We start from the raw sequence: 24,635 nt of genomic DNA on the forward strand, positions 1-24,635 counted from the left end.
ACAGTCTCGACTGTGGGAGGGAGAGTTAAACAGAGGCCTAACCATTCCTTTCCTAGCTTGGGCAGTGGCTAGCGAGTAGAAGGCAATCTGCTACAAGTCAAAACTCACCTCACCGGCGGCCTGGCAGAGAGTCGAGGGTGGAGACTCGGGTTTACGGCGCAGAAGGATGTAGTGGTAAGTCTCTTCCATATTTTGACCAAGAAAACACTAGGGATACACTACCAGAACGATTGCAGATGAAGACGGGGTGTCCTGGGAGAGATGCGCCCATGGCGTCGCTCTGGGTCGGACACGACTCGACAGCACAGGACAACAACAATCCACGCAGCACACACAAACTTCACCTCCTCTCATTCAATCTCACCCTCCTATCCTCCCCTACACACATAGTCTCTCTCGCACCAGAGCCACGCTTCTTTCTGATAGAGCAACTGCACCAGATTACCATCACATCATCAACAACAGTATTTATTGTTCGCAGGGTACCGTAGTAAGGACTTGGGAGAGTAAACTGGAAGCAAAAGTCACCATCCCTGCTCTCAAGGAGCTTACAATCTAGTGGGAGACACAAATTTATTTACACATCGGGGGAACGTGGGAAATAAAACATGTAGAACCGAAGAACGGACCAAATAAATAGAATACGCGAACAACTCTATATGGAAGTGCTCGGGATGGCTATATGAACATAAGTGTGACAGTTAGAATGGCCCGTTAAAATGACGTAACTTGGGTATAGTCAACATTAATCGGAGGGCTTTAGTTTTCAGTGGGGCTTTGAAAATTCCCTAGGGGATTTGTAGAGAGAGGAAATTCCATGCCTGGAGCAAGTGGCTGGAAATGGGAGTGTAGAGGTTAGCTCGGATGGGGTGAGGAGCACGGACAGGAGAGGATTGGGTGGAGAAAGTAGGGATGTAAGAGGGAGAGAGAACAGCTTTGAAGAAAGTGGGCAGGAGTTTCCGCACGACATCGAGGGAAATAGATGACATTGGATGCTCTAGAAAGATTACTGACCCAGGGAGCAGAGTGAAGTCTAGACTGAAGAAAGAAGAGGTGGGAGACAGTGAGACAGGAAGTGATTAAATTGAACTAAGCACTTAGTACAGTGCTCTGCACACAGTAAATGCTCAATAAATACGATCGAATGGATGAACGAGGGTGGCGACTACTTGAATTGGGCAGAAGGGGCTTTTCAGGCCAGCACTGTGGCGGAAAAGCCTGCAGGACGCTGAGACCGAGAATCTGGGAGTTAAGGATAGTCTCTCTTGGTTGCTGAATTGTACTTTCCAAGCGCTTAGTACAGTGCTCTGCATAGAGTAAGCGCTCAATAAATACAATCGAATGAATGAAGAAAAGAATTTAGGATGATTCCGAAGCGGAGAATGGTGGTGTTTTTGGATTAGTATGGGAGAGTTTGGAGGAGGGATGAGGAATTAAGTTTTAGTTAGGTTTAATGAAGTGGTCGCATAGCCAAACAGGGGAAACGGAAGGCCGGAAGGCAGGTGAGAGGTCAGGGTTAATGCGATTGATTTGAGAGTCATCCGTTACCTGAGCCAATAGAGCAAGTGAGCTCCCTGAATGAATGAGGGTATAATGAAAATAGTTGGAGCCCCAAACAGATTCCCTACAGTCAGGGAACAGGGAACGGAGGGAATAGTGAAAGAGACAGAAAATAAGCCGTCAGAGGGATGGGAGGAGAGCTGTATCCGCAAAACTAGATGGGATTATGTTTCCAGAAGGCCGGACTGGTCAAGGGGGGCAAAGACCAGAGAGAGGTCAAGGAGGAGTAGAAATAAGTAAAGGCCACTGCATTCAGGAGGTCTCCGGAGACCCGGATAAGTGCTCACTATAAGACTGTAAGCTTGCCTGCAAGTACCCCGAGGGCAGGAATCTTGTTCATTGATTCTACCCTACCAAGTTCTCAGTACAGTCTGCACAGGGTAAACACTCTGAAAATACTCTTAACTGATCAGCTGAAGCCAGATGGCTTCAAGAAGAGAGTCAGTGGAGAGAACACGGAGGCTGCAGGGACGATACACCCAATTAAAAGAACTTGGGCAGGATTGGGGGCTGGGAGATGAGTGGTAACCGTAGCTGGAGGAATCCAGAGAAGGCTCCTGCGAGCGAAGGAAAGATCTGAATAGGCTTCAAGGCGGAGGGAAGGGAGACAGAGACGGTTGAAGAATATCTGGAGGGTGGGGAGGAGGGTGAAAGCGAGGTGGGAGAGTTGAAATGACGAAAGCAAACGTTTGTGGTGCACTTCAAAGCACTCCTCGCCTGCTGCTGCTCCAGTGAGGAAACTGAGGCACAGATCATTTAAATGACTGCCCAAAGTCACACGGCAAGCGATCGGAAGAGCCGGGATTAGAAGCCAGGCTCTCCAGCTCCCAGGCCCGCGCTCTTTCCACTAAGCCATATCACGCTCTCTCTCACTCTCTCTTTCTCTCACTCCCCCTCTCTTTCCCTCGGAGATCTCCTGGTTGGAGAATGATAACTGAATTGTTCCCCTCCATTGCCATCCTGGAGGCAATCATTTCAATTCTTTTATTATTTAAAACCACATTCCACAAGTGATAAAACGAAAAAACACATTAAAAAAAAACCATTTCTCCCTTAGAAAAATTCAGGCCGGATGCATATTATTTAATCCCTTATCCAATTCAGATCACAAACACTTTTTCTGGGAGTTAATAAGAGTGACTAAGTGGTTACACTGGAACTCTCTGGCAGAACATCGAACATGAAATTAACTTTCCATAAATTTGGTTGCCTTGTCTAGATATTTTAATAATAATAATAATAATGATAATGGTGGTATTTGTTAAGCGCTTACTATGTGCCAAACACTGTTCTAAGTGCTGGGGTAGATACAAGGTAATCAGGTTGTCCCACGTGGGGCTCACAGTCTTCATCCCCATTTTACAGATGAGGGAACCGAGGCACAGAGAAATTAAGTGACTTGCCCAAGGTCACACAGCTGACAAGTGGCAGAGCCGGGATTAGAACCCATGACCTCTGACTCCCAAGCCCGGGCTCTTTCCACTCAGCCACACTGCTTCTATTTTTAGACAAATATCCGCTCTGTCTAGCAAATGCATAATCTCCCCTCTTGGACTTCCCACTGGAAAAAAAAATGTAGTTCTTTCATTTTAGCCACTTAAAAAATTGTGATTTTCTCTCGTCTGAACCATCTCTACTGTGAAAAGTTGCTAAATTTCAACGGTGTGGCTAGAACCCGGGTGAGACTGAGAAAGAAGGTCTTTCTTCCAAAAGTGGCAATTCGAAAACATCGGAGGAATAGCCTAGTAAACCCTTATGGTAGAAGTTGTATTTATTGAAAAAATTAAGATTTGGCTATAAAATTTTATAACAATAAAGCAACCGAATACTTACTTTGATGCATAAACCTGAATATTACATACCAAGTACAAGACAGTATCACTGGCTTTCTCGTTATTTACAGTTTATGAAAGTTGATGTGCGGCCAACGCTAAAAGAATTTAGGATGGAGAATCGTTACATTAGAAAAATAATATTCTCAATAAAGCATTCTCAAGGAGCTCAATCAACCTTTTAGGCCTCTCTCAATAAGGCAAAAAATCCCTGGAATAGCATAGAACTTAATTTACAAAATACAATTAACTGTTTTGTCACGTATTCAAGTTTTCTTTTGGTATGATTTTCTTTTCTTCACTGTAAAACTACATGTATCTTAAAACACAGAGAGAGATTTTTCTGGAAAATGTCATTTAATGATTTCAACTGCGCAGTACAGCCACTACGTCTCTGTAGCTTAGCAACCATTGCTGCTCAATCTTTCTCTTTACGCTTTGATTGGTGAGCTGCTCTCGGATGTAGCATATTTTTGAATCGCGCTTTCACAGTTCGGTTTTCACGGGAAACAGATCGGCCATAGTTTGAAGCTCTTTTCGTTTAGGAACTGGAGCCGGCTTCTATTTCCACTCCCCGCACAAGCGAATGCCACAGGTAGAACTAAAATTAGGCTCTGATGGCTCGGCAAATGTAGCTTCATGTCCTCACTCCCGGCTTTGAGATTTTCTGGCCCTCCACCGCCTAGGGAAGGCTTCTTCTCTTCCGGTTTAGCCGTTCGGTCAGGTGGTTTTAATTCCTTCAAAGGCACAAAACTTCCATCTTTTCTCCAGCGTTGCGCCGACCCCCGAGAATTCCTGCTTAAACATGCGTGGCAGCCTCATCAGAAGCATTTCAATTTCATTTGCGGATATCTGCGAGAGAAGGGAAAAGATCACGGACAGAAAAGATTCAAGAGATTTGGGTGCAGGATATGTTTTCCGGCCTACAGACGCCGCTTAAAGGGGCACTACTGTGGGTTTTTTTTCAAAACGGTAGTTGTTAAGTGCTTTCTAAGTGGCGGGAACTGTTTGAATCCTGAGGTGAGGTGGCCTGGAGTAGACTGGGAATTTCTTGGGGAGCACGCGTGGGTATGAATCCTGGGATTTCCAAGGATATCGCTACTCCTGCGGTGCGAAGGGATGGTGTGCCCCGTCTCCCGGGGCCAGGGAGGGAAGCAGGGCCCGGCAGAGCCCTTTCCGCGGGCCATCATCATCATCAATCGTATTTATTGAGCGCTTACTGTGTGCAGAGCACTGTACTAAGCGCTTGGGAAGTACAAGTTGGCAACATATAGAGACAGTCCCTACCCAGCAGTGGGCTCACAGCCAGAGCTCACGGTGAACACCCAGCGCAAACTGCCGATGCCCGCGGACAGGAACGGGGGTCACGGGACCCGTGGGCTCCTACTTCCCAAGTGCTTAGTACAGTGCTCTGCACACAGTGAGCGCTCAATAAATACGACTGGGCTGGCGTAGCCTTGGAGAGTTTGGTGTATCACGTGACTTGGCGGGGTGAAGCGTGTGTGTGTGTGGATGCATGTACGTTGGCATACGTGTTGCGGCAAGTCTTTCCAGGTGTCCAGGGGTGGGTATAGAGGTGGGCACGCGGGTGGACGCGGCTGGGTGGTCGTATCACCAATGGTACTAAAAATGGCGGCCACAGGCGTCGTGTGTTTTTTCTTCCCCCTTCATTGTAAGCTTCTTGCAGACAAAAACATGTCTATTCATTCATTCAATCGTATTTATTGAGCGCTTACTGCGTGCAGAGCACTGGACTAAGCACTTGGGAAGTCCGAGTTGTTAACATATAGAGACAGTCCCTACCCAACAGGGGTTCACAGTCTAGAAGGGGGAGACAGAGAATAAAACAAAACATATTAACAAATTAACAACATAAAATAAATAGAATATGTACAAATAAAATAGAGCAATAAATACGTACAAACGTATATGAGGGATTCATTCAGTCATTCAATCATATTTATTGAGCGCTTACTGTGTGCAAAGCACTGGACTAAGCGCTTGGGAAGGACAAGTTGGCAACATATAGAGACGGTCCCTACCCAACAGTGGGCTCAGTCTAGAAGGGGGAGACAGAGAACAAAACAAAACATATTAACAAATTAACAAAATAAAATAAGTAGAATAAATATGTATAAATAAAATAAATAGAGTAATAAATATGTACAAACATATATGAGGGATTCATTCATTCATTCAATCGTATTTATTGAGCGCTTACTGTGTGCAGAGCACTGGACTAAGCGCTTGGGAAGTCCGAGTTGGCAACATATAGAGACAGTCCCTACCCAACAGTGGGCTCACAGTCTAGAAGGGGGAGGCAGAGAACAAAACAAAACATATTAACAAATTAACAAAATAAAATAAATAGAATAAATATGTACAAATAAAATAAATAGAGCAATAAATATGTACAAACGTATATGAGGGATTCATTCATTCAATCGTATTTATTGAGCGCTTACTGTGTGCACAGCACGGGACTAAGCGCTTGGGAAGTCCAAGTTGGCAACATATAGAGACGGTCCCTACCCAACAGTGGGCTCACAGTCTAGAAGGTGGGCTCACAGTCTAGAAGGGGGAACTGAGGCACAGTACCATCACTGTGATTATTATTATTATGCGGCAGAGCTGGGATTAGAACCCACATCCTCTGACCCCTAGTCCGTGCTCTGGCCACTAAGCCAGGCGGCTTGGAGGTTTTTTGGGCAGGCGTCCCTAAAAGGTCCCGGCTGGAGAAGCCCTGGCATCTCCTGGCAGAGAAGCAGCATGGCTCAGTGGAAAGAGCCCGGGCTTTGGAGTCAGAGGTCATGGGTTCAAATCCCGGCTCCACCACTTAGCTGTGGGACTTTGGGCAAGTCACTTCACTTCTCTGGGCCTCAGTTACCTCATCTGGAAAATGGGGATTAAGTCTGTGAGCCCCACGTGGGACAAGTTGATTACCTTGTATCTACCCCAGTGCTTAGAACAGTGCTTTGTACATAGTAAGTGCTTAATAAATGCCATTATTATTATTATTATTATTATTATTATTATTATTATTATTATTATCTGCCCCTCTCCCCCACCCCGGGGGGTCACCCTGCACGGACGGGTCCAACCTGGGATCTTCTGACGCCTGCCCGCTCGGGGACTCCCCTCAAGGTCATCACTAAAGACACACTGATAATTGTGGTATTTCTTCAGTGTCCAACACTACACAACAGAGAAAACAGGTCAGACACTGACACTGTCCCTCCTAGGGCCCACAGTCCAAAAGGGAGAGAGAACAGGTATTTCATATACCCATTTAACTGATGAGGAGACTGAGAAATAGAGAAGTTAAATGACTTGTCCAAGGTCACCCAGCAGGCCGGTGGTAGAGCTGGGATTAGGTTCCCCAATCTCCGGCCCACGGTTCTCTCCACTAGTCCACTCATTCATTTCATTCATTCACTCAATTGTATTTACTGAGGGTTGACTGTGCGCTGAGCACTGTACTAAGCGCTGGGGAAAGTACAATACAGCAATAAACAGTGATATTCCCTGCCCGCACCAGGTTTACAGTCCAGAAAGGGGGGAGATAGACATCAAAACAAATACATAAAATTACAGATACGTACATAAGTGCTATGGGGCTGGGTGGGGGGGAAGATCCTCAAAAATCTCCCATGGTTGCCTGTCAACTTTCTAATCAAGCAAAAACTCCTCACCCTGGGCTTCAAGGCTGTCCATCCCCTCGCCCCCTCCTACCTCCCCTCCCTTCTGTCCTTCTCCAGCCCAGCCCGCACCCTCCGCTCCTCTGCCGCTAATCTCCTCACCGTGCTTCGTTCTCGCCCGTCCCGCCGTCGACCCCCGGCCCACATCATCCCCCTGGCCCGGAATTCCCTTCCTCCGCACATCCGCCAAACTAGCTCTCTTCCTCCCTTCAAAGCCCTACTAAGAGCTCACCTCCTCCAGGAGGCCTTCCCAGACTGAGCCCACCCCTTTTTTTCTCTCCTCCTCCTCCCCTCCTCATCACCCCCACTCCCTCCCTCTGCCCTACCCCCTTCCCCTCCCAACAGCACTTGTCTATATTTGTACATATTTATTCCTCTACTTTATTTATGATGGCATTTATTAAGCACTTACCATGTGCAAAGCACTGTTCTAAGCGCTGGGGAGGTTCCAAGGTGATCAGGTTGTCCCATGGGGGGGCTCACAGTCTTAATCCCCATTTTACAGATGAGGGAACTGAGGCACAGAGAAGTGAAGTGACTTGCCCAAAGTCACACAGCTGACAATTGGCGAAGCTGGGATACGTATTTACATACATTACATATTTACTGTATATTTACTATATTTATTTTACGAATGATGGGTACATAGCTATAATTCTATTTATTCTGATGTTATTGACACCTATCCACTTGTTTTATTTTTTTTGTCTGTCTCCTCCCCTCTAGACTGTGAGCCCACTGTTGGGTAGGGACCGTCTCTATATGTTGCCAATTTGTACTTCCCAAGCACTTAGTACAGTGCTCTGCACACAGTAAGCACTCAATAAATACGAGTGATAGACTGTGAGCCCGTTGTTGGGTAGGGACCGTCTCTATATGTTGCCGATTTGTACTTCCCAAGTGCTTAGTACAGTGCTCTGCACCCACTAAGCACTCAATAAATACGAGTGACAGACTGTGAGCCCGTTGTTGGGTAGGGACCGTCTCTATATGTTGCCGATTTGTACTTCCCAAGCGCTTAGTACAGTGCTCTGCACACAGTAAGCGCTCGATAAATACGAGTGATCGAATCAAGGGAAGCAAGTCTGGGCGACGCAGAAAGGAGTGGGAGATGAGGAAAAGTGGGGCTTAATCTGGGAAGGCCTCTTGGAGGAGATGGGCCTTCATTCATTCAATCCTATTTATCGAGCGTTTACTGTGTGCAGAGCACTGTACTAAGCTCTTGAGAAGTACAATACAGCTTTGAAGCGGAGGAGAGTGGTTGTTTGTCGGATTAGAGGAGGAAGGAAGTTCCCGGCCAGAGAGAGGACCTGGGCTAAGAGTCAGTGGCAAGACAGAGGTACAGTTATCGCTAGAGGGGCAAAATGTGTGGGCTGGGTTGTAATAATAATAATAATAATAATGATAATAATAATAATAATAATAATGTTGGTATTTGTTAAGTGCTTACTATGTGCAAAGCACTGTTCTAAGCGCTGGGGAGGTTACAAGGTGATCGGGTTGTCCCACGGGGGGCTCACAGTCTTAATCCCCATTTGACAGACGAGGTAACTGAGGCCCAGAGAAGTTAAGTGACTTGCCCAACGTCACACAGCTGGCAGAGCCGGGATTCGAACCCATGACCTCGGACTCCCAAGCCCAGGCTCCTTCCACTGAGCCACGCTGCTTCTCTAGTGATGAGTGATTGTATTAACATAGTAGCAGTATGGATGGAGAGTATCTATGTTATATAGATACTATATATACAACATATAGTATCTATATGTTGCCAACTTGTACTTCCCAAGCACTTAGTACAGTGCTCTGCACACAGTAAGCGCTCAATAAATAGGAATGAATGAATGAATGAATGAATGAATGGAAAGGGCGGATTTTAGCGACATTGTGAAGGTGGGCTGAGTGACAGGAGTCAAGGATAACGCCAAGGTGCCGCTTGTAATAATAATAATAATAATGATGATGGCATTTATTAAGCTCTTACTGTGTGCAAAGCACTGTCCTAAGCGCTGGTGAGGTTACAAGGTGATCAAGTTGCCCCACGGGGGCTCACAGCCTTCATCCCCATTTTCCAGATGAGGTAACTGAGGCCCAGAGAAGTGAAGTCACTTGCCCAAAGTCACCCAGCTGACAAGTGGCGGAGCCAGGATTTGAACCCATGACCTCCGACTCCCAAGCCTGGGCTCTTTCCACTGAGCCACGCTGCTTCTCTACTTGCTTGTGAGACAGGAAGGCCGGTCGGGCCGTCTACAGGGATGGGTTCGGCGGGGAAGATAAGGAGCTCTGTTTTGGACATGTTATGTTTGAGGTAACAGGCGGACATCTAAGTAGAGATATCTATGGATCAATCACTTCAACAAGCGCTGGGTGTCTCCCCGATTTTGGACTGTGAGCCCGTTGTTGCATAGGGACCGTCTCTATATGTTGCCGACTTGTACTTCCCAAGCGCTTAGTACAGTGCTCTGCACACGGTAAGCGCTCAGTAAATACGACTGTATAAAATCAGGTCTCCCATGGAGCTCACCGTCTAAGCAGGAGGGAGAACAGGTACTGAATCCTTATTCATTCATTCATTCATTCAATCGTATTTATTGAGTGCTTACTGTGTGCAGAGCACTGTACTAAGCGCTTCGGAAGTACAAGTTGGCAACACATAAAGACGGTCCCTACCCAACAGTGGGCTCACAGTCTAGAAGGGGGAGACAGAGGGGGCCGAAGCACAGAGAAGTTCAGCGACCTGCCCAAGATCATCATCATCATCATCATCATCAATCGTATTTATTGAGAGCTTACTATGTGCAGAGCACTGTACTAAGCGCTTGGGAAGTACAAATTGGCAACATATAGAGACAGTCCCTACCCAACAGTGGGCTCACAGTCTAAAAGGGGGAACAGTCTAAAAGGGGGAGCAGCAGACATCACCCAGCAGACAAGCGGCAGATAACGAGTGAAAAATCTCCTAAACCCATTTCCCTCGGTTAGGTTTATCTGTTATAATTTAAACGACAGTGGGGACAGAACGAGGGGCCTCGGAAGCTCAGACCGCGTCGCTTCGGAGCGTGTGTAGAGTTTGTGCGAGGCCAGTATTTTACAAGATCTGCTTTATTTATTTTTTGATTTATGGCACGTGTCCCCTTGGCCGGGCCGCTAGGCACAAGCAAGGATTGACAACAGAAAGACATAAATCGACTTCTTTTCCTAGCTCGTTTGGTTGAACGCTCAGCATCAGTCGGGCGACAGAATGCCCGAATCAGATGATCCTTCCGCTGGGAACTGACAGCCCTGGTTCTTGACAAGACCGAGAAAGGGAGCGAATTCCCAAATCCAAGGCCCGCGTCCTTTACCGCTCCAACTGGGGTATTATCGGTTGACGAAGCTTAGGGCCGCGGGACTGCTGAGACCGTAAGCTCTGTAACTGTAAAGGTGTGAGCAGACAGTTGTGTCTGTCTGTTGTTCTATTGTACTCTCCCAGGCGTTTAGAACAGTGCTTTGCACATAGTAAGCGCTCAATAAATACTGAAAAAGTGAATCCACAACTGCCCAACTACCGATTTTAGTGAGCGACCCGTTTTGAAGCACCCCCTGTTAATAATAATAATGATGGGTATTTGTTAAGCGCTTACTACATGCCAAGCACTGTTCTAAGCACTGGAGAGGGATACAAGGAAATTAGGTTGTCCCACACGGGGCTCACAGTCATTCATACTTCTCTGTGCCTCAGTTACCTCATCTGTCAAATGGGGATTAAGACTGTGAGCCCCACATGGGACAGCCTGATTCCCGTGGATCTGCCCTAGTGCTTTGAACAGTGCTTGGCACATAGTAAGCGCTGAACGGATACCGTCATCATTATTATTATTATAGTTAAGGAAACCGAGGCACAGAGAAGCTTAGTAATTTACTTAAAGTCGCACAGCAGGCAAATGGCAGAACGGGGATTAGAACCCCACTCCCTTGACTCCCGGGCCCGCGTTCCTCCATCTTTCCACTAGGCCACAGTGTTTGCCCGGGAGTCAGAGGTCATGGGTTCTAATCCTGGTAGTCTGCTGTGTGACCTTGGGCCAGTCACTTTGGGCCTCAGTTCCCTCATCTGGAAAATGGGGATTAGACTGTCCAACCTGATTTGCTTGTATCCACCCCAGCGCTTAGCATAGTGCCTGGCACGTAGCAAGCGCTTACCAAATACCATCATTATTATTATCATCACTATTCTCAACTCTCCCACCTCCACTCCTGTGCTGACAGTCCGGCTTGGAACTTCCTTCACCCCCAAACCCGATCATCGCCCTTCCCGTATCCACAGTCTGAAAGCCCGCCTTCTCCAAGATGGCTTCCTTGATTAATTCCACGTCAGCCATCTTGAGCACTTGCGTACTCACTTAGTGCAGAGAGAGCGTGCAATATGCACTTTTTTAATGACAAACTCAATTATACCCAATATGAGAGGGCGAGTTCCTTGTGGATAGGGAGCTTTGTTCTTCAATTTCCCACATGCTTAGAATGGCGCATTACACCCACTGTGGGATCTCGATAAATGCCGTGACGATGACTCCTCCTTGGGTAGGGACTGTCTCTACATGTTGCCAACTTGTACTTCCCAAGCGCTTAGTACAGTGCTCTGCACACAGTAAGTGCTCAATAAACACGATTGATGATGATGATGATGATCCCTGTTGCTACCGCTACTACCACTAGTGAAAATCTGAAGGAAACCCGGCAGAGGAGCAATGATATGGCCATCTCCTGGTTATGCTTCTGACGATGGTAAGCTTTCGAACGCCTCTACTCAGATCTTGGGAACATCCAATACGTCTTTTTTCTAATATGATAAGCAAAACACCGCATAGGCTGCTAAGAGCGGATGTTTAGCACAGTCACAAAACAGGTGGCAGCCCATTCTCTTTAGTTTTGCGATTCCTTGCGGTTCAGTGACTTCTTTTTCTCCACGTTTCAGCATCCCCGCCTAATGCGCATTGAAATCTCCCATGACGATAGGCTTTTTAGACTGTGAGCCCACTGTTGGGTAGGGACTGTCTCTATATGTTGTCAATTTGTACTTCCCAAGCGCTTAGTACAGTACTCTGCACATAGTAAGCGCTCAATAAATACGATTGATTGATTGATTGATTGTCAGACATCAGCCCCGCTGAGATGTTATCCTGATTTTTGTCGAATCTTTCCTCCTCATTGATGTCATTCATGGGGGGGAGGCAAGATGCCCTCTAGCTCATTGTACAGAGTTTCTGTTTTACAGAAACACAGAGTTATTACACGCTTAATGCCTCTGGGCAGGTTTGGGAGGCTTGAGACAAGAGGTTGTTTCATTGTCAAGTCCACGTTTGTGAGCCTTCACTCAGGGAAGGGAAGTTCACTAAGGAAGTTGGCCCCTATTTCCATCCCATCTAAACTCGATGGGAAGCTCAGTTTCATGGAGAGCTCCAAGTCAACTCCGGTCTCTGGCTGGCACTTGGGCAACTAACCCTGGTTCATTATCCGCTGACTCCTGTCTTAAGCGTTTAGTACAGTACCCAAGCACAGTAAGCGCTTATCAGATTGACCATCGCCTCGTGGCTTCCTAAAATCCCCCCAGTGCATGCAGCGGGAGCATTCCTTGTCCTAGGATTTGAGCTCTGGATTCCTTTACATTTTCATCTACCTACGCTCCCGGGTACAGAGGGAAGAACCCGCCTCCACTGCAGAAAAATTTAACCACCAAGAAATAGTGGCTAAATTTTCCCAGGGTGAAGCCAAGGCTTGATTGCAAAAATAGGATCCCCAACCGACTGGCTTTTTAACTGCTGCTTTCAGTCAAACCCACGGAGGGTTTGCTACCGGCATGTTTAGTTTCTGGGGTTGATTTTCCTCGGTTGTGCTGAATGTTGTTTGTTTCAGCCAAGGAAGATGCATTTACAGACTGGTTTTAATGCTATTTTCTAATGCCCGCCTCCAGATGTGCCCAGGGCTATGAAGGAGGATACAGCTGGAAGGGAAGCAGCGTGGCTCAGTGGAAAGAGCCCGGGCTTTGGAGTCAGAGGTCATGGGTTCAAATCCCAGCTCCACCAACGTTAGCTGTGTGACTTTGGGCAAGTCACTTCACTACTCTGGGCCTCAGTGACCTCATCTGTAAAATGGGGACTAAAATTGTGAGCCCCCTGTGCGACAACCTGATCACCTTGTAACCACCCCAGCGCTTAGAACAGTGCTTTGCACATAGTAAGTGCTTAACAAATACCATCATCATTATTATTATTATTATTATAACCCCCTCTTCGACTCCTTGTCACTGGAGAAGCACATGGGGCTCACAGTCTTAATCCCCACTTTACAGATGACGGAACTGAGGCCCAGAGAAGTGACTTGCCCAAAGTCACACAGCCGACAAGTGGCGGAGCCGGGATTTGAACCCATGACCTCTGTGTGGTCATGTGCTATGACCAGACACTATGTGCCAGACACTGTACTGAGCACTGCGGTAGATACAAGCAAATCAGGTTGGACACAGTCCCTGTCCCATGTGGGGCTCACAGTCTCAATCCCCATTTTACAGATGAAGGAACTGGGGTCCAGAGAAGGGAAATGTCTGGCCCTAGGTCACACAGCAGACAAGTGACGGATCCAGGATTAGAACCCATGACCTTCAGACGCCCAGGCCCGGGCTCTACCCAATATGCCACGCTGCTTCCTTATAAAAAAGGAGATTGTGGAAGTCGCTTCGTCCTACTAGGGTTATGATTCCTGCTGTTTTTGTGGCGGGACAGGCGGAGAGGGCGGTGGGGACTGTCCGTGGGCTGGAAAAGAAGGAAAAGGCACGGATTGACTGCTAGTCTTCCCCCATCAGCGTGGCTCAGTGGAAAGAGCCCGGGCTTTGGAGCCAGAGGTCATGGGTTCAAACCCCGGCTCCGCCAATTGTCAGCTGGGTGACTTTGGGTGAGTCACTTCACTTCTCTGTGCTTCAGTTACCTCATCTGGAAAGTGGGAATTAAGACTGTGAGCCCGCCGTGGGACAACCTGATCACCTTGTAACTTCCCCAGCGCTTAGAACAGTGCTTTGCACATAGTGAGCGCTTAATAAATGCTATCATTATTATTATTATTATCCCTCTCAGCCACCAGCGCTAGGGTTCAGTTCTCCACCTTTCATTCACTCATTCAGTCGTATTTATTGAGCGCTTACTGTGTGCAGAGCACTGGACTAAGCACCTTCTGGGGCCTCCCCAAGCTGAGAGAGGTCAAAGGGCCTCATCCCTCACAGGAGGGCCTCACTACCTCCACAACTCCTCCTCCCCTGCCCCATCGCCTCCTTTTTCACCCCTGCATGAACATTTGGTCAACAGAACAAAGCCGTCCTTAAAAGTGACTGTCTCTTTTTGAAGTCTCACAGAGTCGAGGGAGATCTAAGAAAGTTGGCCCTTCCGACTGTTGAGATAAAAGACTTCTCCACAGGCCCGGAACTGCTCGAGGAAACGCCAGGTTTGACCTAAATTGTGTGGCTGCTAGAAGAAATATCCCTTGAAGTCACCTACGGATCTGATCCAAGGAGACAGAGGAGCCCGGGGCACTGACATCATCCTGGTTTCACCCTTTGCTCTTTGACTCCAGGGCTAAACACGCGTGTTTTTAAATTCCCCTTGAACTTCTGAAAATAATTTGCAATTTTACAGAAGAGCTTTCTTGGCCACCAGAACGAAAGTAACCAGAATCAGAAACCAGCAAAAAACCAGTAGCTGGAAAGCAGCCTAGTGGAAAGAACACAAACCCGGGCGTCAGAGGACCTGGGTTCTAATCCCAGTTCTGCCACTTGTCTGCCGTGTGACCTTGGGCAAGTCACTTCACTTCTCAGTTATCTCATCTGTGACACGGGGATTAAATCATCCTCCCTCCGTGAGCCCCATGACAGAGGCTGTTTCCAACCTGATATTTTTTTTAATGGTATTTGTTATGAGTTTATTGTGTGTCAAACACTGTTCTAAGCACAAGTTAATTAGGTTGGAAACGGTCCCTGTCCCACATGGGGCTCAGAGTCTTAGTAGGAGGGAGAATAGAAGAACTGAAGCAAAGAGAAGTTAAGTGACTTCGCCAAGGTCACACAGCAAGCATCTGACAGGGCTGGGATTAGAACCCAGGACCTCTGATTCCCAGACCCAAGCTCTTTCCATCAGGCCACACTGCTACTCGTTTTGTATCTCCCTGACACACAGTAAACACATCACAAGTACCATTAAAAACAAAACCAAACACAACCGCCGACCCCAAACTGGTGAGTAAAAGCGAGACAAACTTTCCGCTTCCCATTATGTTCCTAAGAGGATTTAAAACAGAGGTCACTTGTAGAGAAGCAGCGCGGCTCAGTGGAAAGAGCCCGGGCTTCGGAGTCAGAGGTCATGGGTTCAAATCCAGGCGCCGCCACTTGTCAGCTGGGTGACTTTGGGCAAGTCACTTAGCTTCTCTGTGCCTCAGTGACCTCATCTGTAAAATGGGGATGAAGACTGTGAGCCCCCCGTGGGCCAACCTGATCACCTTGTAACCTGCCCAGTGCTTAGCAACCTGCTTGGCACACAGTAAGCACTTAATAAATGCCAATATTATTATTATTATTATTATTACACGGGAAATCTGTAACAGAAGGCCCACTGGATCAAATGCAATTACCCTGGTGTCCAGCTGCTGCATGTATGACCACAGATATTCTATGTTGGCTCCAAAAGGATGGACGTGAAGAAATGTTGATATTATCCCTGCGGGAAAAAGACAGGCATTAGAGACAATAATTGCCGGTGTTTTCCTGATTGAATTATTGTCCTACCATCTCCATCCTCATCTCACCGACCCAATGACGCTTACCTGATGACGGAACCTCTCGTCTCCCGGAAAGCCTGCATTTGGCAAGTGAATAACCAGGGTTTTAATACGTAGATGAATAAAAGTAGTTCTACACAAAGCTTCTGGAAGCATTTCGGCTACCAATTATATGCTTGATTCACCAATATAAAATTGTAGCCATCGGAAGGAAAAAATTATTGCTTTTCTGCTCAAGGGACTTGCGTTGTGAAAATAGTTTAGGAGGTTATGTCAGAAATCGCAGTGCCTCACATTTTCCTAATAATTACCCAGTCACTAGTAATGAAATGTGTTTAATCCGTATCATGCCTAACTGCTGCTGAAGGAAGCGTAAATCCTTCCTGACACATTGTTTTTTTGTTTAAAGCGAGCCAGCTCTGTGTTTCTTCGCTGTAATTTACAAGATCGGTTTAAAAGGCTTGGGAATAAATGGTTTAGTGGGAGTTGGGTTATAAATATGGAGGGGTTTTTTTCTAGTGAAAATCAAGTGTCAGTAGAGTAAAGACAAACAGAGAAAACGGAATACTGGTGTTTTCCTTGTTGAAAAAATGATAACCACACCTCTCCTCTCCTTCTATCATTCAATCAGCCCATTAGTGGTATTTGTTAAATACTTCATACACCAATAAATACTTAAATACACCAACAAAATAGAGTTGGTATATCTGCTCGCTATCTATAGGGAGCCTCTTAAAATCTCCAGTCTTCCTTTCCTCCCTCCTCACTTCTCTCAGTCCCTCCTCTGCCACCTCTTTTCGGTTTCAATAAGCAGTCGTTCACTAGAGATGCTTTCCCGTTTCTTGGAAAATTAAGCAGTCGGGGTCTGAATGGACAGTTTTCATTCTCTCTCTGGATGGCTTTCACTACAAAGGCCTTACATTTCAAACCTTACATTTCAAACACCAGGAATCAAAGATACCAATAATCTAGGGCCCAGGTTTGAGGATTGTATGGGAGATCCTGAGATTAGATGGAAATACAAGAAGTGACTTGAGTGGGATGATGGGACCCTGGAGAAGAGATCTGAATCCCTGGATTGATTTCCATTCAGGGATTGCTAACTGCCCCCTCCTCTCAGGTGTCCTGTTTTAATACTAGGTCTGTTAGTTCTTTCCAAACAGAGGAACCAAAGTGCTCCAAAAAAATACTATTTCTTAATGAGTCAGAAATCAGAATGAAGAGAACCCTTGGAAAATTATTATTAACAGCAAACTTATGGAAATCCGTCTTTGATGCTCCAAAAGAATCAGCCCTGAATCTCTATGGGTTCTTCGGTTTCTACACAGTCTCACTACCCTGCAAGACAGTGGCTACTTGGCTATCATATTTTATGAATCACATTTTATTTTCATGGTACTTGTTGCTAAGCACTGGGGTAGAAAATATTAATAATAATTGTGGTATTTGTTAAGTGCTTCCTAGGAGTCAAGCACTGTTCTAAGCACTGGGGTAGATACAAGGTAATCAGGTTGTCCCACGTGGGGCTCACAGTCATAACCCCCATTTTACAGATGGAGTAACTGAGGTATAGAGAAGTTAAGTCAATCAGTCAATCGTATTTATTGAGTGCTTACTGTGTGCAGAGCACTGTACTAAGTGCTTGGGAAGTACAAGTTGGCAACATACAGAGACAGTCCCTACCCAACAGTGGGCTCACAGAGGGAGAGACAGAGAACAAAACAAAACATACTAACAAAATAAAATAAATAGAATAGATATGTACAAGTAAGATAAATAGAGTAATAAATATGTACAAACATATATACATATATACAGGTATATAATAATAATAATAATAATAATAATAATAATAATGTCAGCATTTGTTAAGCACTTACTATGTGCCAAGCACTGTTCTAAGCGCTGGGGGGATACAAGGTGATTAGGTTGTCCTACGTGGGGCTCACAGTCTAAATCCCCATTTGACAGATGAGGTAACTGGGGCTCAGAGAAGTTAAGTGACTTGCCCAAGGTCACACAGCTGACATGTGGTGGAGCTGGGATTCGAACCCAGGACCTTTGACTCCAAAGCCCGGGCTCTTTCCGTTGAACCACGCTGCATATATACAGGTAAGTGACTTGTCCAAAGTCACCCAGCAGACAAGTGGTGGAGCCAGAATTAGAACTCAGGTCCTTCTGTCACCCACCTCTGGGATCTCTCCATCAGGTCATACTGCTTCCCACATGACATGTAAATGTGACTGACAGTTACACTGGTGACTCTGGGGTCTGGACACCTGGTCTCTGTCACCTAAGTTCAGTACGGTCATGGGTTCAAATCCTGACTCCGCCACTTGTCAGCTGTGTGACTTTGGGCAAGTCACTTCACTTCTCTGGGCCTCAGTTACCTCATCTGTAAAATGGGGAAGCAGCACGGCTCAGCGGAAAGAGCACGGGTTTGGGAGTTAGAGGTCATGGGTTTGAATCCCGGCTCTGCCACTTGTCAGCTGTGTGACCTTGGGCAAGCCATCTAACTTCTCTGTGCCTCAGCTCCCTCATCTGTAAAATGAGGATTAAGACTGTGAGCCCCATGTGGGGCAGCCTGATCACCTTTACCCCCCAAGTGCTTAGAACAGTGCTTTGCACATAGTAAGCGCTTAATACCATCATTATTGTTATTATTCTCTGTGCCTCAGTTACTTCATCTGGAAAATGAGGATTAAGACTGTGAGCCCCCAGTGGGACAGCCTGATCACCTTGTAACCTCCCTCATGCTTAGAACAGTGCTTGGCACATAGTAAGCGCTTAATAAATGCCATTATCATTATTATTATTATTCATCCATTAATTTCCCACAGTCCATACTTACCATGTGTGAACACCTAACAGTTGGAGTGGGATTCTAGACTGAGCCCCTTCCTTCCTCTCCCCCTCGTCCCCCTCTCCATCCCCCCATCTTACCTCCTTCCCTTCCCCACACCACCTGTATATATGTATATATGTTTGTACATATTTATTACTCTATTTATTTATTTATTTATTTTACTTGTACATATCTATTCTATTTATTTTATTTTATTAGTATGTTTGGTTTTGTTCTCTGTCTCCCCCTTTTAGACTGTGAGCCCACTGTTGGGTAGGGACTGTCTCTGTGTTGCCAACTTGTACTTCCCAAGCACTTAGTACAGTGCTCTGCACACAGTAAGCGCTCAATAAATACGATTGATGGTGATGATGATGATTCAATCCAGTCAGCTGTCCACCTCAGATATACACGACAGATCCTCTAACTCGAAGGATTGGGATGAGACCCCTGACTTCCCAAATCCAGGTCCACAGGAGGAGACAGACATTTAATTAAATTTCAGAGAGGGGAATGGGAGAGCACGGGTTGGCGGTGGTGGAGATGGGCGAAATCGAGGGATGGGGAGAAGGTTGGCGTAAGAGAAGCAAAGTCTGCGGACTGGATTGTAGGAGGAACAGACATTCCCAAACTATAGGAAGGATTTTTTTTTTCATTTTTACATTTTGTTAAACCCTGCGGTGATGTAGCGGGTGTAATGAAAGATTGGGTAACCGAATCCCAACACCAAAATTCCACAAATTAATCCAATTCTTGAGGGAATTGAATAAATGATGTCGAGCTTTTCGGCCTTTTGCAAACATGGGTCAGGTTCCAGAAATTTCAGTTAGAAAATGCAGTCCTGATCCAACTCTCCAGGCTGAGGAGTCCATAGAGGGAATGCTCATTCCAAACTCACTGCTCACGGCAGAATTTGGGAGGAGCCGTCGAAAAACCTTAAATGGTTAAGATGTCAGGACAGTCCCACCTAACCCCACGACATCAGGGATACAGCGGGTAGGAGCGGTCTGACTCAGTGGATAGAACACAGGGCTGGGAGTCAAAAGACCCAGATTCTCATGCTGGTTCCTATTCCACCCCTTGTGTGCTGTGTGACCTTGGGCAAATCAATTGACTTCTCTGTGCCTTAGTTTCCTCATCCGTAAAATGGAGTGGCAATACTTGATCTCCCTCCATCTTAGACTGTGAGCCTCATGCAGAATGAATACTGTTATTTCGTATGTTGTATTTTGTATCAATATTGTACTTTGTATGGTTATTTTCTATGAGGGCAGTGCTTGGCACTTAACAAAACCCCCAATTATTATCATAATTATTACAATTATTATCATTACTGTTATCCCACCCAATTCTATTGGAGCTGGGCAAGAAGAAACCGGAGTGGCTGCGTTTGGAGCGGTGTCGGAAAGGTCACTGTGGATGTTACCTCCGGACCCTGGTCGGCCCTGCCTGAGGGGTGAGAAATAATAATAATAACGATGGCATTTGTTAAGCGCTTACTATGTGCAAAGCACTGTTCTAAGCGCTGGGGAGGTTACAAAGTGATCAGGTTGTCCCATGGGGGGCTCACAGTCTTAATCCCCATTTTACAGATGAGGTAACGGAGGCACAGAGAAGTGAAGCGACTTGCCCCAAGTCACACAGCTGACAGTTGGGGAGCCGGGATTTGAATCCATAACTTCTGACTCCAAAGCCCGGGCTCTTTCCACTGAGCCACACTGCTTCTACTCCTTCAAACTCTCCACAAACTCTACTCCTTCAGCTTGACTGCTCTTACTGTTTTCACTTTTGTCCCGGCTGATGCTTTACAGTTTTTCCCTCTAGTTCCGTGAGTACATTGCTAAGCATTTAGTACAGTGTTCTGCGCACGGTAAACCCTCAATAAATGCCAGTGATTTGACTGATTGCTCTGCACAAGGCAGACAGTCAAGGAATACACAAAAGCAGCATGGCTCAGTGGAAAGAGCCCCGCCCCGGGCGCTGGAGGATCTGGGTTCTAATCCCAATTCTGCCCCTTGCCTGCTGTGTGACTTTGGGCATGTCACTTAGCTCCTCTGCGTCTCAGTTCCCTCGTTTGCAAAATGGGGATTCAATACCTGTTCTCCCTCCTTCTAAGACTGTAAGCCTCATGTGGGATTTATCTCGGCTCTACCCCAGTGCTTAGCACAGTGCTTGACACACGGTACGTGCTCAACAAATATTATATTATTATTGACCGAATGTCTGTCTTCCCCACTAACCAGCAAATCAAAACATTCCTAAACAAGACAGATGTTTTGGAGATAGAGTTATCGGACTGATTCTAAGCCATGGCAAAATCTCAAACAGATATATGTGAAGAGAGGGAGACAGATAGCCAAACCGATTGAGGTTATTATTTTAACTTCAAAAGCTCTACGTTGCATAGATTTTTATCAGGGCTTTATATTATACAAATGTAAATAAAGAATCCAGTCACTTCTTGTGGATTGTTATGCAATATGTTCAGACTCTCAAGAAAGAAAAATGGCTTTCCAAGGTCAGCGTGTTTCCAATATGAGAATGAGCTGATTACCAATTGTTTTTGGGATCAATATTGGATTCTGAGACCCGATAGACTATCAGCATGTTTTACAAGTCTCACACATGGTATGTTATTACAAGTGTATCTCGGCGGAGGAGGGAATATAATCGGCTTTCCTTAGAGGATTGCTAAGTTGATGTCGTATTCAATAACGCTGTTGAAAAATTCTGCTAAGGACTTCCTTTGCCAGATAAACAAGTATCGATGAACAAATCTGCCACAAACGGTGAACTCCTCACTCTTACCCAGTCACCTAAAGAGCTGATGAAAGCAAGAGGCCCCTGTTGGGATTCTTGCCAGTTCTGTGATTATGTCAGTATGGGCCGTTGGAACAAAGAGGTGGATTAATCTTATGGGACCTGAGTTCTGACTAAAATCACAAATATTTTAGTCACTACCGCACACCCACAAAGGCAAAAAATCCACTATTCCATAAAGCCAACTCGTTTTGCTACTATTCTGAAGCAATAACAGATGACTACTATGAGCTTCACCATGAATGCTAATTAATACATCATTTGTGAGATGCATCTGGGGCGTAACGGGGAATCAACGGGGCATCAAGTGGGGCAAAGTACTCCCCTTTCTTCCCACATGCCCTTAGAAACCATCCCGGGAGGGAGGGAGGTAGGATTAGCAACAGAGGTTAGAGGATCGCTCTAATCTCGATATGTGATGAAATGGCTCATTCAGTCCCTGACCTTTCCAAACTAAGTAGGAAAGCCAAATGGAGCCCAACCGGGCCCAGTGGCGGAGCCCGAGCCTACTGAATGAATATAATAATAATAATAATAATGATAATAATAATAATAATAATAATAATAATAATAATCTCTCCTATGAATCGATGCCTTATCGTGGCAGGAGAGTTTGTGTACGCTGATGAAGCTTAGCGCTATGCCATAAAGGGAAATCCATTCATTCAATCGTATTTATTGAGTGCTTACTGTGTGCAGAGCACTGTACTAAGCGCTTAATCCATAACGGAAAGGTCTAAAGTGAAGTGTCAGAGGAAGTCGATTCACCTGTGCTGGTCAGCGGCGGAATGGGAAAGAGTCAAAGGTAGACGATCGAGTGATAGGAGACAACGGCAGGGACTCAAGGTTTCACTGAGTGGAAGAAGGCAATGGTAAACACTTCCGTATCTTTACCAAGAAAACCCTACGGATACACAACACCTGAACGACTTCACGACAGAAGACGGGCCATTCTGAAGAGGGCGTGTCCATGAAGTCTGGGTTGGAAACAACGCGGTGACAATTGAAGAGAATAATAATGATAGGGATGGTTGTGGTTTTTGTTAAGCACGTACTGCGGGTCAAACACTGTACTAAGTGCTGTGGTAAATACAAAATGAGCTAGTCTCACGTGGAGCTCACAGTCTAAAGGAGGAGGGAGAGCAAGTAGCGAATTCCCATTTTGCAGATGAGTACTGAGGCATGGAGAAGTTAAGCGATATGCACAGCAGTGGAGCTGCGATTAGAACCCGGGACCTGTGATTCCCAGGCCCATGCTCTTTCCACTGTGCTGTTTCCCAAACCTTCATCTGCCAAATGGCGATGACAGCACCGTTTCCTCAAGGCTGGAGAGCACTGGAGACTAGACTTGAGGAGCCCCACGGAGTGCCGTGTCGTCTCGAATGAGCGCATCACCAGGGAATGGAAGTGGGGAGGGGGGAAGACAGGACGAATGGTTGTTCACTTGGCCCAGCTGGATTTGCCGCAGCGGCTCCCCAGATCTCTCTCTCTCCCTCTGCTTTAAAATAGAAATTTGTCTCAAACTTGCCTGGGGGTGAACGGCAAAATACGTCAACTGGGCCAAACTCCAAGCGTCGGCTCGGGACAGACTCCTTAAAGGTCACGAAGTGAGCGGAGCCATCTTACCTATTAGGAGGGCCTCCTTCTCGGATTTTAGGCCTGGGCCTCTTTTCTCCGGATTATTCTCTCGGTCTTGGTTGCCCAGTGCAACGGCCAAAACATTGATTTCCTGTGAAATTTTAAAACAACATGAAGATAGGGGCTGAATTAGACTCTGTATTTCAACAAAACCGTTAGTCTTTGAAACCCTCCATAAAACGGGTCACTATTTCTCTTAACACATGTGGGTAAATAATTGATCAGCTCTCTAAAGAAGCATGATGAAAGGCCCAACTGTCACTGCCAGTTTTTTTCTGAAGTTCCAAATATGTCTCCACTCACTTTCGGCTCTGTTCAGGTTATGATTAAAACCACGCTAGTCGTCAAATGTGCTTTGGCCCCTGTTCTGCGTTTGCTACAGTCCTTATTCCCTTTTACATGCAATAAAGTTGTGGAAATAAGGAAGACTGTGAGGTACAGGGGAAAGGGCAAGCTAGTCATTGCTAATCTAAATGTGAAAAGGTCCTTACTTTCGGCTTCTGAAAGTAAATGAGGAATTTTTCCCTTGGAAAAAATAAAAATGCAGAGTTTCACTCAATTAATCAGTGGTATTTACTGAACACTTACTACATGCAGATCACTGAACCAAGCACTTGGTAGAGTACAATATAGCAGAATTAGCAATCACATACCCTGCCCATAACAAGCTTACAGTCTAGAGAAGGCTACAATCTAGACAGTATTTCAATCCATCAATCATTCAATTGATTGATGTATTTACTGAGTACTTTCTTTTGGTACAGCATAATACTAATAATAATCTCTGCTTGGGAGAATGCAGAGTAGAGTAGAGGGATAAGCACATAATAATAATAATGATAACATTTATTAAACACTTACTGTGTGCAAAGCACCATTCTAAGCACTGGGGAGGTTACAGGTGATCAGGCTGTCCCACGGGGGGCTCACAGTCTTAATCCCCATTTTACAGATGAGGTAACTGAGGCACAGAGAAGTGAAGCGACTTGCCCAAAGTCACACAGCTGACAATTGGCGGAGCTGGGATTTGAACCCATGACCTCCGACTCCAAAGCCCAGGCTCTTTTCACTGAACCACGCTGCGGTTAGACTCAGAGTGGGGTGAATGGCAAAGTCCCAAACCCAAATTCCTAGGTGACACAGGAGGAGGATGACTAGGGTAAGGAAATGAGAGGTTAGTCAGGGAAGGCTTCTTTTGGAGGCAATATAATAATAATAATAAGCGCTTATTATATGCCAGGCACTGTACTAAGTGCTGGGGTGGACACAAGCAAATCAAGTTGGGCACAGTCCCTGTCCCATGTGGGGCTCACAGTCTCAATCCCCCTTTTACAGATGAGGTAATTGAGGCACAGAGAAGTGAAGTGACTCACCCAAGGTCACACGGCAGACAAGTGGCAGAGCTGGAATTAGAACCCATGACCTGATTTTAGTATGATTTTAGGGCTT

General features: G+C 46.0%; 1 protein-coding gene across 5 annotated transcripts in view; it reads right to left on the reverse strand.

Moving 5' to 3' along the window:
- Positions 1 to 3,019: 3,019 nt before the first annotated feature.
- The window catches only part of ENOX1 (ecto-NOX disulfide-thiol exchanger 1), a 488,154-nt gene continuing 466,538 nt past the window's right edge, over positions 3,020 to 24,635 (reverse strand). For all 5 annotated transcript variants that reach the window (XM_038762016.1, XM_038762019.1, XM_038762018.1 and 2 more), the window contains 3 exons: positions 23,175 to 23,277; positions 15,737 to 15,822; positions 3,020 to 4,244 (listed from right to left, as the gene is read on the reverse strand). In XM_038762016.1, the coding sequence (XP_038617944.1) occupies positions 4,113 to 4,244; positions 15,737 to 15,822; positions 23,175 to 23,277 (321 nt within the window). In that variant the 3' untranslated portion in view covers positions 3,020 to 4,112. The remainder of the gene's footprint in view (positions 4,245 to 15,736; positions 15,823 to 23,174; positions 23,278 to 24,635) is intronic.

The sequence above is a fragment of the Tachyglossus aculeatus genome, chromosome 20, assembly GCF_015852505.1.
Source record: "Tachyglossus aculeatus isolate mTacAcu1 chromosome 20, mTacAcu1.pri, whole genome shotgun sequence".
Taxonomy (NCBI): domain Eukaryota; kingdom Metazoa; phylum Chordata; class Mammalia; order Monotremata; family Tachyglossidae; genus Tachyglossus; species Tachyglossus aculeatus.